Source organism: Sciurus carolinensis, chromosome X (assembly GCF_902686445.1).
Source record: "Sciurus carolinensis chromosome X, mSciCar1.2, whole genome shotgun sequence".
Lineage (NCBI taxonomy): Eukaryota > Metazoa > Chordata > Mammalia > Rodentia > Sciuridae > Sciurus > Sciurus carolinensis.
The window spans coordinates 61,976,962-61,994,773 of record NC_062232.1 but is presented as its reverse complement, the minus strand read 5'-3'; the positions used below and the strand labels follow the sequence as shown (position 1 = coordinate 61,994,773).

The following is a 17,812-nucleotide window of genomic DNA, read 5'->3' as shown; positions in this document are numbered from 1 at the left end:
TCGATGCATTTGTAAATTAATATTTTATATATGTGTGCTATAAATGTATTTATATTTTAGAAAGGAGGACTGGTTTCTATGGCAGGTGAACCCAATGAAGAATGGTTTGCACCTCAGTGGATCTTGGATACTATACCACGACGTTCCCCATTTGTTCCACAGATGGGAGATGAGGTAGTGGTTTTTTTTTTTTTTTTTTTTAAATACATGGGGTATTGCTGTTTCTCAGGCTGATTTTGAACTCCTAGACTGAAGCCATCTTCCCACCCTAGTCTCCCAGTAGCTAGAATTACAGGTGTGCACCACCTTGCCCAGCAAGATGGGTTGGTTGTTACTTGTTAAAACTTTTTTCTCTTGAACACTCAAGAGCACTAACTTTTTAATGAATCTTAGCACATTTATATTGTTAATTTTATTATAGATAGGATATTTATATTGTAAATTCTATTACATATATAGATAGATGACTATAGATATAAATATATAACATATACCTACACACAGTGTCTTGGCTGCTATATTTAATACTATGACTGAATCTTATTACTCTTTGTATCCTTTGTAGAGCGTGGCATGGTGTCATCAATATGGTAGAAGCTCAGTGAACACAGGAGATAATTGATTGGCTTGATTTTATCTTATACTGCTACTTAGTAGAATTAATGCTATTTTGATTTCTCTGATAGAAAATGTACCGAAGGATAATTACCACTTTCCACGAGTACTAAATGTCCATTTTACAAACTATGTCATCCTACTGAGCCTATAAGTAAATACGTGTAGCTATATATTTGTAATTAGTCCAAAAATTAATTAAAAATGTCCTGGTGAAAAAATTCTCATTTTCTTGTTGAAGTTATGGTAACATTGCAATATCGAAGCTGTGGTTGGCTTGTATAATCTCCAATATATTAATCAATTTTTATTTCTGATAAATGTACACAGTATTTAATTTAAGATGAAGACAGGAAGGAGGTAATATTGTCATTATAATAAAAGTAGGAGAAAAAACCTTGGTTTTGTTCTAGGATCTTGATACCAATAAAAATTTCACTAAACTTTTCTGGACTTGCCTCTTACAGAGACCTTATACCAGAGATAGCTATAAAATACCCTTAATAATAAGCTATTAATTTGATTAGCATTAGATAATTGAAATATTTATTTAGTGTCTGTCTCTTCCAATAGGTATTAGACTTTTGAGCTATGCTTGTTTACATGTATGTTTTCAAACATAACTAGTACTGTATACAAAACTAGAGAATAGTTAAAAAGAATTGGCATAATCCAGATCATGATTTCTACGTTCAGTGCCATTTTTTGAGATGAGATATAAAGAGCTTATAAAGGCATAAGTACACTTTTTATATAATTTATCTCTCAATAACAGCACTACTTTTTGTACATCTAAATAGTAAACTTTGGTAGTTTGAGAAGGCAAAAAATATCCCTCCCATAGATGATTGCTTTTCAAATGCTCCATTCTTCCAGTCTAACTCATATGCCAACTTCTGCGGATGCTATCCCTATTTTACATTTGACTGTTCCTTCCTCATGAGCATTCCCATCTAAATTATTTCTCTCTTCTAACACATAATATATTTTACCTTGCATATATAGTTGCATATCTACAAGCGTCAATGTCCTTGAGGGTACAGAATTTGTTCTTATGCCTTATCACAACACAAAATTCCTTATACATAGGTATTCTCACACTATTTTGTCAATAGCATGAATATAAAATATAGAATATTTTAGCATGCATATTGTTTGCTTTTTAATCTATAATTACTTCATTTACTAATGCATTTTTCATTTTTTACTTAGATATTTAGCAATTAAATGTTCTAATTTAGACAATACTGATTGGTAGAATAGGTCAGTATATTTTAAATTTCATAATGTAGTATTTTTATGTTACTTTATCCTATTTACTTATCTAAGTCACCACTTTAAATTGTTGAGGAAAAGAAAATTCTCTTAATGTCTGCAAGATAGTGTCGTAAATGTTGTCTTAAAGAGATGCAACAGTCTTAACTAAGCTTTGAATTCATTCTTTCCATAATCTGGCAGTTCCAACACAAAACTCTTGCAGGAAAACACTTTCAGTTTATTCTTGAATACACTCCTTTTAGTAGCTTATGATTTGTAACTCTTCATATAAAATGTATAGATGAGGGATTAAAATGTCAATGTTTAGAACTTTAACTACAAGTTGAAATATAATATTTTAAAATGTAACTAGTTTTGTGTATAATACCGTCATGAGTTTTCTCCTAAGATATTTGGAGCAGCTCAGAGGAAAAGGACTGTGTATTCAGTATTTATATAAGAAGTACTTAGCAAGGTTTACATAGACAATGAGTGTGATAAAAGTCGTTCAATGGGGAAAAGTAAAGTTTTACAAAACTCTATGTATTTTCTGGAAACAAAGTAAGATGGTTTGTAGAATATATACTGGAATTTATAGAGTTTTAAATAGGATGCTACTAATACCTTTATTTTCTGTTTTAGCTTATTTATTTAGGCAAGGGCATGAAGCTTATGTGCGTGCTGTAAGGAAATTCAAAAATATATGGTGTTATTTACAGAAACAGCCATGGAATAAAATGGATCTCAGGGTAAGTTTTTTCAATAATCATAAACTATGCAATAGATGGGGGTTTGGGATTGTTGCTTTGCCCATAAGATTTTTCTCAGTGTAATGCATATTTCACTGTGATATCATGTATCCAATATAAATTGATGCATGCCACTCTTGTAGAACTGACTCTGAAGTAATAATGTGTTTTGTGTTTCCCAAAAGTTTTATGGTAATTTCTTTGTTATTTGACCTAATTTTTTAAAGATTTAGATCCTATAGTCTGTACCATTCCATAATAGAGCAAAGTGAGAGTTCCCTACTGTGGATAATTTCCCCATCAACAACTTTGTACATTCTGCATACTCAACAACAGACAGAGTATGTTTGACTACAAACAGTCTCAACATTCTGGCAGCTTTGGGATATATTAAATATTAGAAATCACAAGAAGCTTAGAAATATGGGGTGCTGTATGGAATCTCTTTTGATGTAGTGCCCACATAGCTACATGACATTGAATAAATGATATGTCTATTTATATTGAAGGATTTTCTGTCAATAAATAATCCCTTCAGTCATTCATTTATTTTTTAAATTTTTTTAGTTGTTGATGGACCTTTATTTCATTCATTTATTTATATGCGGTGCTGAGAATTGAACCCAGTGCCTCACACAAGTGAGGTGAGCTTTCTACCACTGAGCCACAAGCCTAACTCCAGTCATTCATTTATATATACATACACACAATTAGACATAGTATATACATACACACATATAGACATAGGTGAACTCGTACATTATTTCTATTTAGTCTTATGTGTGTTTGTTCTCTTTTACTTTTCTGATTTGGAGAACAAAAGAGTAAAGGGCAGTTTTACCATGATGTTACTGAAGGGTTGTTATATCATGTTGCTTACCAGGAAGGTTCCAAAAGAGAATCTGTATATTTACTCAAGTAAAAATTTAGTTAAGATATTTGTAGAAAAAATTTGTATTAATGTTCTAAGTTGATAAAATATCAATAAAAATTGAATTTAAAATCACCAGTGACTAAAACATATAATTTCTTATTTCTAATCCTAACTCCATGGTCCTTAAAAGTTGGAGAAGGCAGCATGTGTAGTATAAGGGCCTGGACTTTAAGCAAGTCTCTGTATCCTGTGGACCAGTTTGTCGTCTCTTTAGTGTAACTGATAACATACAGTGTTGTTGTAGCATAATATTGTAGGCATTCAAAATACAAGTCATCTTCTCAAATATAAACATGCCATCTATGCACTTGTATGTTTACATACTATATTTCTGCTAGGGTTGTGATTTTTATTTACACAGAGCTGCATCATCCCATGGGGGTGTCTTTTAGAATATATGACTCAGCTGTATTTCAGACCTATCGAATCAGACTCTGTAAGTGTAGAGTTTGAGAAGATGAATTTTGAAATGTTTTCCCAGAGGATTCTGCTGTTTTTACTTGGTGTAGTGTCCTACCCTAAACTATTGTTAACCTTATTAAGTATTAAGTGTCAAGAGCCACGTCTTACTACTTTTAACATTAGTCCATGTAGTACCTAACATTTGGTGAGTATTCAGATAATTCTTAAATTATTCAAGTAGTAATGAAATATTATGTCAATGTTAGGTAGTTACTTGTATTGAAAATAATAATCCATTGTTATTTTCATGAATAGGAGCAAGAGTTTGTTAAGATTGTAGGAATCAAATATGAGGTTGGACCACCTACATTATGTTGCTTGAAGCTTGCATTTCTTGACCCCATTTCAGGAAAAATGACTGGAGAGTCTTTTTCCATTAAGTAAGTAGCTATCTCTAGTTCTGTGTGTTTATATATGTGTGTTTTAATATCCATTGTATATTGTGCAGAGTGCAGGACTTGATAAGAGAGGAAATACTATAGCACTACCACAGGTCTTAGAGTTAAAAAGACCAGTGTTTAATTCTCGATTGGTTTCTTAACTGTATATATATGAATATGATATACATGTTTTATATACATGTGTGTGTATATATATATATATATATGGATGGATTCATGAACAGTTTAATCAATTTTGTGTAAATGAAATACTAATATGCTAATACTTTCCTCAGGTTGTTCTGAGGAATCAAAGACTAACTTTCATAGATTCCTACTGATGAAACATGGTAGTTACTTTTCTTTCTCATAGTAATAGTAGAAACAATAAGTCAGTGGCTCATTTCATGAAGTTGAATTTCAGATCTAAGGAGATGAAAAAACTTCAATTCATACTCTTCTTTAAAATTTTTAATATGAAATATTTTGTATTAAGCTTTAAAAACCATTGTTGGTATCTTTATGTTATGAAAGCAATATAAGAATAGGCAAAGCAATCCTAAATAGATAAAACCACATGGGGATTTAATTTAAGTTAAGGTATGTCCAGGGATTATGAGCTTTGCAAAATTGTTCTTCATGAGTTACAATTAAACACATATCCTTGGACATTTAGTAAGTAATACATACCATTATATCTCTATATTGATTATCATTTTCTATACAGGTATCATGACATGCCAGATGTCATTGATTTTCTTGTGCTACATCAGTTTTATAATGAAGCCAAAGAAAGGAACTGGCAGATTGGTGAGTATAGAATTGGTGTTTCATAACTATTAAACTTAAAGTAAAATAAGTAAAATTTTAACTCTTAGTTAACAGAAATAAAGTAGTTTAATGTTTACCTGGACAAAGCTGTTCAGCGAAACTAGGAAATTGTTTTTAAATTTCTTTTCCAGTTTAAGTGATTTTATGCACAGTGTATAGTATGTACAGTAGTTCCCTCTTATATGTAGTTTCACTCGTTGCACTTTCATTTGCCTATGTTCAACTGTGGTGGGCAAATATAAAGCAAAATTCAAAAAATATTCTATTTTATAAGTTTTAAATTGTATACAATTCTGGATTATGTGATTAAAAAATCATTCACATCATATTCCATCCAGCTAAGGATATGAATCATCCCTTGGTCCAGTATATCTATATTGTACTACCTACCTGTTAATCATTTAGTTATGTGATCTGAACTCTTCCTATCATGGTGCTTATGTTCAGATAACCCTTACATAGTAGGCTAAGACTATATCACAATACCTATATCATTCACCTAACTTCATCTTACATGTAAGCAGACATTGCATCATCTCACTCACATCATATAAGAAGGGTGAGTATAATAAGATTTTTCAAGAAAAAACAACTTCACATAACTTTTATTTCTGTATATGTAATTCTTGTCTTATTGCTACTCTCTATCTGTGCTTAATTATAAAGTAAACTCTGTCAGGGGTAGTAGCATTTAGGAAAAAAAGCAAATAAAGCTGGCCCTTTGAATCCATTGTTTCTGCATCTGTGAATCATCAACCATGGATCAAATATATTTTTTAAAAAAACACATCTGCTTTGACCATGTACATTTTTTATCGATTATCCCCTAAACAATATAATGTAATAGCAGTTTATATAACATTTTCATTTTAATAGGAATTCTTAAGTAATCTAGAAATTATTTAAAGTTTATGGAAGGATTATGTAATTATATTCAAATACTATACCCTTTCATAGAATGGGCTTAAGCATCTGAATATATAAGATCTGTGAGAGAAATGTTGAGCCAACTCCTCCCCCATGTGACATGTTTAACCACTGTGTAGTGTTTGGTGCTCTCTGCAATTTCAGGCATCCACTGGGGGTCCTTGGAGAAATCCCCTGTGGAGGAAGGGTACTACTTTAGTCTCTAAAACCTTGGGTAAATATCTATTCTATTAATAATACAAATCTGAATTAAAGAAAATTCTCAACTGTCAATTATCCTTTGGGGTATTTTTAATATTTGGATTCTAAATATACCATGTCTATTGTGGTTTCCTTTCTTTCTTCCTCCTTCTCCTTTCTCCCTCCTTCTTCCCATATTCTTCTTTTCTTTCTCCCTTACTCTTCTCGCCCTTTTCTTTTTCTTTTCTCTGATTAAAAGAAGCATATAACACAAGTTTGAAGGTTTTTTTAAAATAAATTAGTTCATAGCTCTATCATTATAATACAGAACATAAGGACTTTAATACTATTGAACATTTTTCACACATTTACAATGTTTTTGTCTGTATTTTTAATATATTTTTGTAGTCATAGCAAATACATAATTTGGGATGATAAGGCCTCCCAACCTGCCTTGGAATTCTGACTCTGTCACTTAGTAGCTCCTTGATCTTGGACAAGTTTTCAATGATATATCAACACGATAGGTGTGTAGTAATTAGAATTGAAATTCAGCTTCATGTAATGAGCCACTGGCTTATAAAGGAGTGTGTGATATAATCAGAAGGATAGTAATATATAGAAAGTACCTACAAGGTTCCTGATATGTACTAAATACCATGCAAATGTTTGCTTATTAGTGTTTTTACATTCTCCAATGTATAAGGAATATTTTTATCCTAGTGGTTTGATTTTTTTTTTTAAATCCTTAGCTATTTAAAGGTAGAACACTAGTGTAGGTTGAGCACCCCTAATCTGAAAATTCAAAATGCTCCAAAAGCAGAAACTTCAGTATTTTCATTTTTATTCACAACCAAATTCTTGGTTGGAATTGGCTGTTTGTTTCATATCTAAATATATCACTCTATCCATAGTAATTTTTATCTTGCTTACAGTAGCCTGTTTTTCAGCATTATCTTTATTTTTTTAATTTGTTGTTTTAAAATATACATGAAAGTAGAATGTAATTTTGGCATTATATACATGGAGTATAACTTAATGTAATTAGAATCCCATTCTTGTGTTGAACCATGATGCATGGCAGTTACACTATGGCCATTTATTCACATATGAACATAGGAACTTATTTCCCATTCATTCTACTGTCCTTTCTATTCCATCTCCCCTTCCTTCATTTCATTCTCCTTTGTCTAATCCAGTGAACTTCTATCCTCCCTTGCTTTATTGTGGTGTTAGCATCTGCATATCATAGAGAACCAAAATCGAAAACTTTCTGAAAGGAATAGAGTATTTCATATTTTAGGTTTTTGGATTAGGGATGTTCAGCCCGTAACATCTTTGCAATATTCCACACATGAAAAAACTCCAAAATCAGAAAACACTTTCTCGATCTAAACATTTCGGATAAGATATAGTTAGCCTGGATGAAGAGGTTTTTTAAGACAAAAGCTAAAAAAAGAAGAAACAGCTATAGCCTTAGCACTGAAAAAAATAAAGGTAAAGAAACAACATTAACATAAATACCATACACTAAGAAGTATGCATAATGATGACTCCCAGTAATTCATAAGAGTTAAATTATGTTTGTAGTATTTTCTGTGAAGACATAGACACATGTTTATTTCAGAAGAATTCTACCACATGGAAATTAAAATACTTGAAGAGAGTAAAGTGTAAAATTCACTTATCTGGGAAAGTCATGTTGCAATATCTGATAATACTAGATACAGTGCTACTTCTGTGTAAAATAGCAAGTTACAGTGGGAAGAGAGCTGATATTTTCAAGAGCACCCTTTTTAAAATTTTAAACATTATAGGTGATAGATTCCGCAGTATAATAGATGACGCCTGGTGGTTTGGAACTGTGGAGAGTCAGCAACCTTTTCAACCAGAATATCCTGATAGTTCTTTCCAGTGTTACAGTGTTCAGTAAGTACATTTACGGTTTTTGTGCCTGAAATAATACTACTGTATAATATGAACTTTGAATAAACTCTACCACTAATAATAACTTTTCATCCGAATTATAACTCTTTAATACCTATAAGAAAGTAAGTGTAGTACCTCTTGGAAGGAATTTGATGGTAAACCATTTGTCCCACTGTGCATACTAAAACCAAGCAAATATTAAAGGCATTTTTACCTCCCTTGTTGTTTACCTTTTCTCTTAAGTATTTCTTCTTTTATATTTTCGTGGTATTGGGGATTGAACCCAGGAACACTCTACCACTGACCTACATCCCCTCGCCCTTTTGATTTTTCCTCATGCCCTTTGATTTTTCAGGTAAGGTGTTGCTAAGTTTCCAAGGCTGGATTCCAATTTGGAATCCTGCCAATCCTAAATTGCCAGGATTACTCTCATACACCACTATACCTGACTTAAGTATTTCCTCTTTAAAGAAGAATTGAAATTATTTTTCTGTAGAGAATAGTGAAATTAATTCAGTGTTTAAAATAATTGTTATAGCTGCAATATAGTAGTGAATATTAGTATTTAGTCTTTGATTTAATGACATGAATTCTAGGCAGAGTTGATGACGTATTTTGAGATACAAGTTTTACCATATTAGTGTAGTTGTTCTGGAAATCTCAAGAGTTGTAAGGTTCCTAATGAATGAGGCTTTTCAAGAATGTAGAAAAATGTTTATTTTGTGAAGATTGAGTTTAAAAAGTCTCTATATTGTAGATCAAAAGAGAATATTAAGATTTTGCCAAAATACTTACGATATTGGGATAAATGAATAAGTGTTCCAACAAGACATAGTAGTGCACTCTTACAATCCAAGCTACTTTGGAGGCTGAGGCAGGAAGATTTGCAAGTTTGAGGCCAACCTGAGCAACATAGTGGAACCCTGTATCAAAATCAAATAGAAATGGCTGAGAAGGTAATTCAGTGATAGAATACTTGCCTAGCATGTATGAAGCCCTGGGTTCATACCCTTGTACTGAAGGAAAAAAAGAGATCAAGAGAAACAGAGAGAGAAGTGAAAGGAGTGATCCATTTAATCAACTCTTTTCACCTGAAAGATATTTTCCAAAGAAATCTTGTTTTCTCTTCCCTGGCTTAATAGTGAATATATGCTTGTTTTGAACAAAAACTAAATAAACTACTAAGAATAGGCTTACTAACCACTAAGTTTCACATTGGTAGACCATGTTTTCTCTATTAGTGGTTTATTATTATCTTACTTAGACAGAGTTGAACTTTAACAATTACTATGCCCTTTTCTAAATTTCACTCCCCAAGAAATCATGCAAAAATTATACTAGTATATGAAAGTACATACTTGTAAACTTGATTTTATCTCATTGTTTTTCAATAGCTGGGACAATAATGAGAGAGAAAAGATGAGTCCCTGGGATATGGAGCCAATTCCAGAAGGAAGTAAATATGCTTTTAAAGATGAATTATAATTCTTTTAAAAATAAAATGATTATAACATGATATTAGATACTAATCATTTCTGATTTTTCATCTTAATACCTAGCTGCCTTTCCAGATGAAGTTGGTGCTGGTGTTCCTGTGTCCCAAGAGGAATTGACTGCTTTGCTATACAAACCCCAGGAAGGAGAGTGGGGGGCTCATTCCAGAGATGAGGAATGTGAAAGAGTTATTCAGGGCATAAACCACCTTCTTTCCCTGGGTATGGTGAATGCAAATAAAATATTAAGATAATAGAAGGGAGCTAAACTGAGCAGAATTTTAGGTTCTATAAAAGGAAATGTGTTTTCTTACAAATGCTAGTAAATAACATCTTAATATTAAAATCTTAATATTAAGATTTTTTGTGGTGGTGGCGATTGAAGCCAGAGCCTCACACATGCCAGGCGAGCACTTTACCACTCAGCTACATCCCCAGCCAAATATTAACATTTTTGTATGCTTGGTCAAAATAATGACTGATAAATATTTTCAGTATTCTAGGGGGTAATATTGAAGGCAGGTGTATAAGTGTCTTTTTCTTTCTTGAGTCATTTCGACTCTCTAGCTATTTCCTGAGCCTGACTTTGGATGGGGTTCCTTGATAAAGACAGTGCGTGAGTAATGTATTTTACCCACATGAACAGTTTCATTTTCTGAAATATATCACTTAAGAAGTTTGTCATTTTATCTAGGAAAGACATAGAAGTCTGAAGTTAAACATGCTGCTACTTTAATTTTGTATTACCTGATTCAAACCAGTGTTTTGTGCATGAATCCTAGATAATATATCAAATAAAAAAGAAAAACATAATTGAATCAGCATTGTTTTTGAAATTTAGAATTTTGTCCTTTTATTTAGGTATGACTGATAACATTAAATATTAGTATCTTTTATAACTTTTGATTTGGTAATTTTGTAGATTTTGCCAGCCCTTTTGCTGTTCCAGTGGATCTCAGTGCCTATCCCTTGTATTGTACTGTAGTTGCTTATCCAACTGACCTCAATACCATCAGGCGGAGACTTGAAAATCGCTTTACAGGTTTGTTTAGTTTTATTTATGATAAAATCCATAGTTTCATGACTCTGAGTTGCTTTTTTGAGATCTATATTTTGTGGTATAAAATAATCACCAGTGACCCACTCTAAAATTTCTTCTTAAACTTTTGAACTCTAGTTTCCATTATTTAATAGATTTTCACTTTCCAGGGTGCAAAGGGAGTGGGGAAGAAAGACAAAGAGGAAAACATGGGAAGCATAATTTGTATGTAAAATGAAAACTGAAGTTAACTCTTTAGGTGTTCTATGGATTCATCATAATTAAGATGCCACAGAAAGCCAGGCACAGTGCTGCATTCCTGTAACCCAAGCCACTGGGGAGACTGAAATGGGAGTATTAAAAGTTCTGGGCCTGCCTGGGCAACTCCGGGAGACCCTGACTGAAAGTTTAAAATAAATAAATAAAAAGGACTGCAGATACAGTTTAGTTGTAGAGTGCTTACATGGCATGTGTAAGACTCTGGGTTCAATCCGAAGTACTGAAAGATTGAAAGAAAGAAAAAGAGGGAGAGAGAGAGCGCAAGAGCAAGCGAGCTAAAGAGAGAGATATTGAGATTGAGAGAGATTGAGATTGTTCATAGATATAGAGGATGTTTAAATCTTCTTGGGGCATTAGACAGCAGTTCATTAGATTTAATTAACATCCCTGAAATATATGTAGTAAAAGAACCAAGTTACTTTGTCCTTGGTTTTGGTTTGCTGGGGAATGATTATGGGAGGTCTTTGGAAGACAGTACCTTGTCCCTCTCTGTTTGAAGTCCACGTCACCCTAATCTTAGTGTTCCATGAACTGGTTAGTCTTTTAGAATTAAGAATTGAATGTATTTTATTTGTTATTCAATATTGAATATAATAAACACAATCTGTCATTCTCTATAATCTGGTTTATTTTTCTTTCTCCTCTTAGATCTTCCTCTGAAAACTAAACATTATTTTGGCTTTATCCCAATACTTTTTTGTTTGTTTTTATATCAAATCACTCTTTACCCACAATACCGTGGGTCAGTTCTCTTCCAGTTTTAATAGTCTAGTATTTTAAAATTGCCTCCTATGTTTCAATCCTGAAACTATATCATCCCTTTCTTAGCCTTCATCAATCACACATTTGAGACACATTCATATATTGGATGACCTTTGACATAAGATGATTATGTTCCTACTTGTTTGTTGCATATTCTTAGAATATAGTTTAAATGTATCAGCCAAGGCTAACATAGGATTTTTTTCTTTCATAGGAGAATATCAGCATTAATGTGGGAGGTGCGCTACATTGAACATAATGCTAGGACTTTCAATGAGCCAGACAGTCCTATAGTTAAAGCAGCCAAAATTGTAACTGATGTCTTACTTCGCTTTATTGGGTAAGAAGCAGTTTTTTCTTCCAAGAGACTAACATGACTTTTTAAAAATTATTGAAATGGCTGGGCATGGTGATACACCCCTGTTATCCTAGGGACTCAGGAGGCTGAGGCAGAAGAATTGCAAATTCATAGCCAGCCTCAGCAACTTAAGAAGGCCATATGCAACATAGTGAGATCCATTCTCAAAATAAAAAGAAATGGGGAATGTGGTTCAGTCGTTAAGCATCCCTGGGTTCAATCCCTGGTACATAAATAAATAAATAAATAAATATTGAAATATATTTTGATTTATCTTGTTTCTTAGGGATCAAAGCTGTACTGATATACTGGATACTTACAATAAAATTAAAGCAGAAGAACTAAACAGTACTGATGCAGAGGAGGTAAGAGTCATAGTATGATTAATAGGAATGAATTCATTTTCGGTTTGTGAAGAACAGTAAGTGTCACATGTAAATGTTACAATTGGCTGTCAGAAGTAAAAGGTTTTTGGAAGCTGACTGAATTTCTGCATCATTTTATATTAAATGCTTTGACCTATATTCAGATGGGCTATACCAAAATGTAATAGTGCTAGAGTGTTTAGTCAAAGACTGTTGGCCAGTCATTCTGTTTAACTCAGTGGGTTTCATTGAGGAGAAATTAATACTTTATTTTCCAACCCTTAAAAAAACAGACAAAAACAGGAGACAGGTTAGATTTGGCTTGCAGAGCACAGCTTGTCAACCTCTGTTCTAGGATATACATTTGAACATCTCACTGTTTGCAACTGATTAAAGGTCCCAGTGAAGTTACTTATGAACTTGTAGAATTTTATGAGGTAGAGATAAAAACCATTTCCATCCAGTGGAACAGTTATATCCAAATAGCTATGATCTGTTAAATATTGAATACCATTTTATATCTAACAAAGTAATCTTATCATGATATTCCTGTTAAATTGAAACACAACCCATATGTATTTGTTTACATATTTTCTATGACTGCTTTTACTCTTTAATGGTAGTTTTGAGTAATTGCAAGATGGACCGTATGACCTGGCCTTATAATATTTACTCTCTAGTCCTTTTAGGAAAAGTTTTTTGACTACTTGTTAAAACAATCCTTAGATAATGAATTTTATACATATTTTGTTAGATTTAATCCATAATATTTCATGGTTTTGATGTTATTAGAAATGATACTGATTTTAATTTTAAATCTCAAATGCATTGATATTATAATAGGGAATATAGTTAATTTTCATATATAGACTTTATATTATGACCTTGTTAAACTTATTAATTCCAGTATCTTTCTAAAACTGATTCTTGAAAGTTTATTATACAGATATATGATCTCTGAATAAAAGCAGTTTTGTTATTTTCCAAAAAAAATAAAGACAAAGTATTCAGTATTTTAAAAGAATATATAGTTGATGGAAATTTGAATAAGGATTTTATTTTCTATGCTTTGTATGTAAAATATTAAATTATTTTAAAATGATAGGTCAAAAGTCTAAATATTTAATAGTTTTATGAGGTTGTAGCTTTATTTCTTTTGTAAATTTCTAAATATAAACTAGTCTTTGCTGAATGAAATGGAATTCATATTCTCAACAGACTTTCACTTATGTGTTTAATTTACCCATCATTGTCCCTAACTTACATAAAGCCATATTTGACTAGAGGTTATGATAGAAACTAAAATTAAAGGAGAAATTAGAATAATAATGAAAACTGGTACTTTATATTTTTATTGGAAAACAATTCATCTCAGGGAGAAACGATTCAATTATGCTAGGTCTTATTGCAATGGAATGAGATCTTTTACATATTTATTTGTCCTTATTGTTAATCTCTAGAATGGCAAATCTCCAATGTTGTTTTTTATTATTTTTTTGTGTGTGTGGTATTGAGAATTGAATACAGGACCTTATGCATGCTAAGCAAATGCCTATCCCAGTCCTTTTATTTCTCTTATGAAAGTATCTGACTATAAAGCATGACATTATTGGGGTTAAATCTCATTGTCATAATAACAACAAAGAAAATTTGATACATGAATTAGATATTAGCCTCTTGAAAACTAAGTAAAGTTTTTCATTATTATTCCCTCTATTCTTTCTGTCCTTTACATAAATGTTATTTTAATGTAGGATTTGATTTTTCAAGAATTTCTTATCAAACTAACACTACTTGGATTAGAATAGATAATTAAAGTAAAATATAATTTAACAGTTGTTAAGTACTGATATCAGTCGTTCATAAGTTACTTTACTACTAGTTCTTACCTATGTGCTTGCCATCACCAGTGGTATGTAGGACTTGACTACCTATATTAAAAAACTATCCCCAGGGACACAATTAACTGAAATCTCTGGCTAAGTACAAGGTTATATTTCCCTATAGAAAGAGATTCTATTTCCTTGAAATAGTGAATAACTAATAATGAGTATTTACAATTATATTAATTGAATGTATCATGTATAATAAGGTTTTATAAGGAGATTATTAAACACAGATATAAAGTTCACCAGTCACTATACCTTTTCCGTCATTTCCTGTTCCAATTTAAAGAGAAACCTTGTTCAGTTCTCCCATATATTTTTCAAAATTTTTCACAGTATATTTGCAAAGTTTCCTTCAGGTCTTTTGTTTTTGTTGCCTGTCCCATTGAGGGAAAGTTGATTGTGATTATATTTGCCATTGTACTTGTAAATTTTGATTTTGTAAAACTTGAGTGCACTTAACATCTCCTTGTACTTTCCTCATTAATTTAGGATACAGAAATGGTCGACTTAGATTCAGATGGTCCCTGGTACTTTCATTCTGGAAGAAGGGTAAGGAAATAAGTGAACTGCTGAAAAGAAACATTTTCAGACTTCGTGTGTCAGAGATTCCAAAGAGCAATTCCACATTTGGAGAGTTACTAGAAGAATCTTGGTAGTAAGGTTATAGTTTTTACTTGTAGCTAAGGTTTTTTACAGTAACTCAGTAAGCATACATGTCTAGATCATAGGGGAAAAGACACTGTCAGAGTCTGGAGAAATTCATATGCAGATTTCCATCTGTTCTCTTTCTCCTATGAAGGGTCATTGTCTTAGAATGCAAATAAAGCAACCTGTAGGTTATTAGAGGCTTAGGCCTCAAGGATTTTATTAGGTACTAGTTATGTAGGCACTGTCTACTAGCACATACCAAGATTTCAGATTTACAGGAAGAAAGCGGGTATCTAGCACAAATCACATTGTTTATACCACTTTTATAATAAGGAGATTCCCAACTGTCAGCCATGGGCCAACCTTTTAAGTGAAGCCCCACTGAACACATTAACCTTGGGCCTCTCATGTTAACGCTTTTCTGCATATTTCTTCTCCATGATAATTAGACATGAAAGCTATTGTATAGAAAGAACAGCATCCTTTGAAATACTGAAAGAGATCATCACAGAAGGCATCAAATTATAGGATTAGAATTTATCATGGTCACAGATGATCTAGTTTTAAAAATTTTTCTGAGAAAATTATGGTACCCTTATCAAGTAAACTGATTACCAAGAATATTGAATCTATAAATCCTGTTAACTTTGTATAGGAAAATCATTTGGGTTTTCTGTACTTTGAGGTTCAGGTTTTTTTTGAATGAATATTCAGATACTAAATCTTGCCATTTCTACAAATGCATGTCTACTGTTTTTTTTTCCTTTGTTTTTGTTTTGCCAGTGACAATGGCATGACTTTTCAATAGCAGCTGCTCTATTTTACACAAATATATTAACACTAGGAATGCATGAAAAAGTAAGTGACGAGTTGAGGGCATAGTCTTTAGATATAATTCTATTAAAAATCTATAGGTCAAATGCCGAGGCAGAAGACAGTCTTTGAAGTATAATCCTGATGCTTGGAAAAAACAATGCAAAAGAACTTTTGAGCCTCATTTATGAACGGGAAGACTCAGAGCCATTTCGACAGGCCAACTGATCCCCTTTCTTTCCCAGTAAGCATGCATTTGTTTAAATAATTGCCAATATGATAATTTTCCATAAATGTCCATGCTAGCATCTAAATAAGATCAATTCCCCTTTTTTTCCTTTCCCTTCTTTCATCCTTCTATCTTTAAATTGTGATTAGTCATTACTTTTTAAAATGCCTTTCATGTACTTAGTACATAATTTATTTTACATTTACAAACCAAATTTGAATAATTTCTTTGCTATTTTCCTGCTTTTATTTCAGATATTTATTGAATACATTTTGCTACTTTATGATATACTTCTGTTCACTGTGGATACTCCATTACATATGTCAATCCAATTAGTTTATAATAAATATGGTCTCTAGAGGTAGCCAACATATAAAATAGTACTTTCCAACAAAGATAAAAATATGAGAAATTAGGTTATAGGATGTTTTTGGAATGTATCTTTTTTATGTTTCATTACCTTTATTTTAAATAACAAGTCTTTAACTTTTTTTAGTGAAAAATATAGCAATATTCAGAAATACATCAGACCATCCAATGAGCTTAGCCCATCCATAGTCTTTTTATAAATAGGACTCAGTTTAGAAAGAATATTTAAGGAACAATATTATGTTCAACAAAGCTCATTTTGGTTTTTTTGGAGAGTTTTGGGCTGAACATACTAGTCTTATTTTTTGTAGCAGAAGATAATGGTGAATGCAGAATTCCTTCACATTGAACTATAAACAATAAAATATTTTTCTATTTTTGGATTTTTAGCCTTAAGTCATAGTTGTATTGCAAGACTGATATTTTTGTAGTGGTGATCTGCAAACAAAATGCATGATCTTTACCCTAATAGGGCCATCAAGAGCAAGAAGGAGAGTCCTCAGAATCAGTTGTTCCGGAAAGACAAGATCCATCTCTTTCTGAGGTAGGCTTATTCACCTTTAAAAGGACATGCACTGTTTTTTTTTTTATTTAAATTTGTTTCTTTTTTTATTTTAAAAGAGTATATCTTTTGTAACTTGATAAAACTGCCTTCTAATTCAGTTTTCTTCTTTGTTCATTTTTGATCATTTGTTTTTTAAATCAACATTTTCTCAAGATTGTTTCTTGTAGTATCCATGTAGATGTTTATTTGTTTATATAGACTAAATTTACTGCAGCAGAGTAGAAAACATCAATTATACAATATGATTTTGTCTGTATTACAGCTAATTGTTCCCACTAGGACTTCATTCAACAGGCAGTCTGAGTCTGGGTTTTAGTAGTATTACAGAAGTTCCAAAAGTTTTCTCTATAAAATATTAGTGTTTCATAAGCCATATTGTGTAGAATATTCTTTTGGAATTTTTTTCTAATTTAAGAATATGATGATATATTTAGAAGAATTAAGGTATCTCATTCTTTGGAAAATGTTATCTTCTCTTATTTAGAATAACATTTTCTCTGCCCTTCTGACTCTTTGTATTTCTTCTTCAAGGGAAATGTGATTTTACTTCTTAAGGACTCTAAGTAAAATGAGGGTTCTAATACTGACTGGTTTTTACTCCAAAATTTATATATTGAGGATTGTAGCATATGTATGTAGCTATAAATATCAAATACGATTCCATGTGATAATTCTAATATTAGGAAAGAACTTGAAATCTTTTAATTTAATATGAATCTTCCCTTTCTCCTAAAAATAA

General features: G+C 31.8%; 1 protein-coding gene across 1 annotated transcript in view; it reads left to right on the top strand.

Annotated features, from left to right (window-relative positions):
• The window catches only part of Brwd3 (bromodomain and WD repeat domain containing 3), a 138,145-nt gene that overhangs the window by 102,721 nt on the left and 17,612 nt on the right, over nt 1–17,812 (top strand). The window contains 16 exon segments of the mRNA XM_047536000.1: nt 61–174; nt 598–601; nt 2,515–2,621; nt 4,273–4,397; nt 5,125–5,207; nt 8,153–8,264; nt 9,659–9,720; nt 9,824–9,979; nt 10,680–10,803; nt 12,034–12,177; nt 12,482–12,560; nt 14,939–14,998; nt 16,012–16,074; nt 16,076–16,129; nt 16,131–16,154; nt 16,981–17,052. Of these exon segments, the coding sequence (XP_047391956.1) occupies nt 61–174; nt 598–601; nt 2,515–2,621; nt 4,273–4,397; nt 5,125–5,207; nt 8,153–8,264; nt 9,659–9,720; nt 9,824–9,979; nt 10,680–10,803; nt 12,034–12,177; nt 12,482–12,560; nt 14,939–14,998; nt 16,012–16,074; nt 16,076–16,129; nt 16,131–16,154; nt 16,981–17,052 (1,383 nt within the window).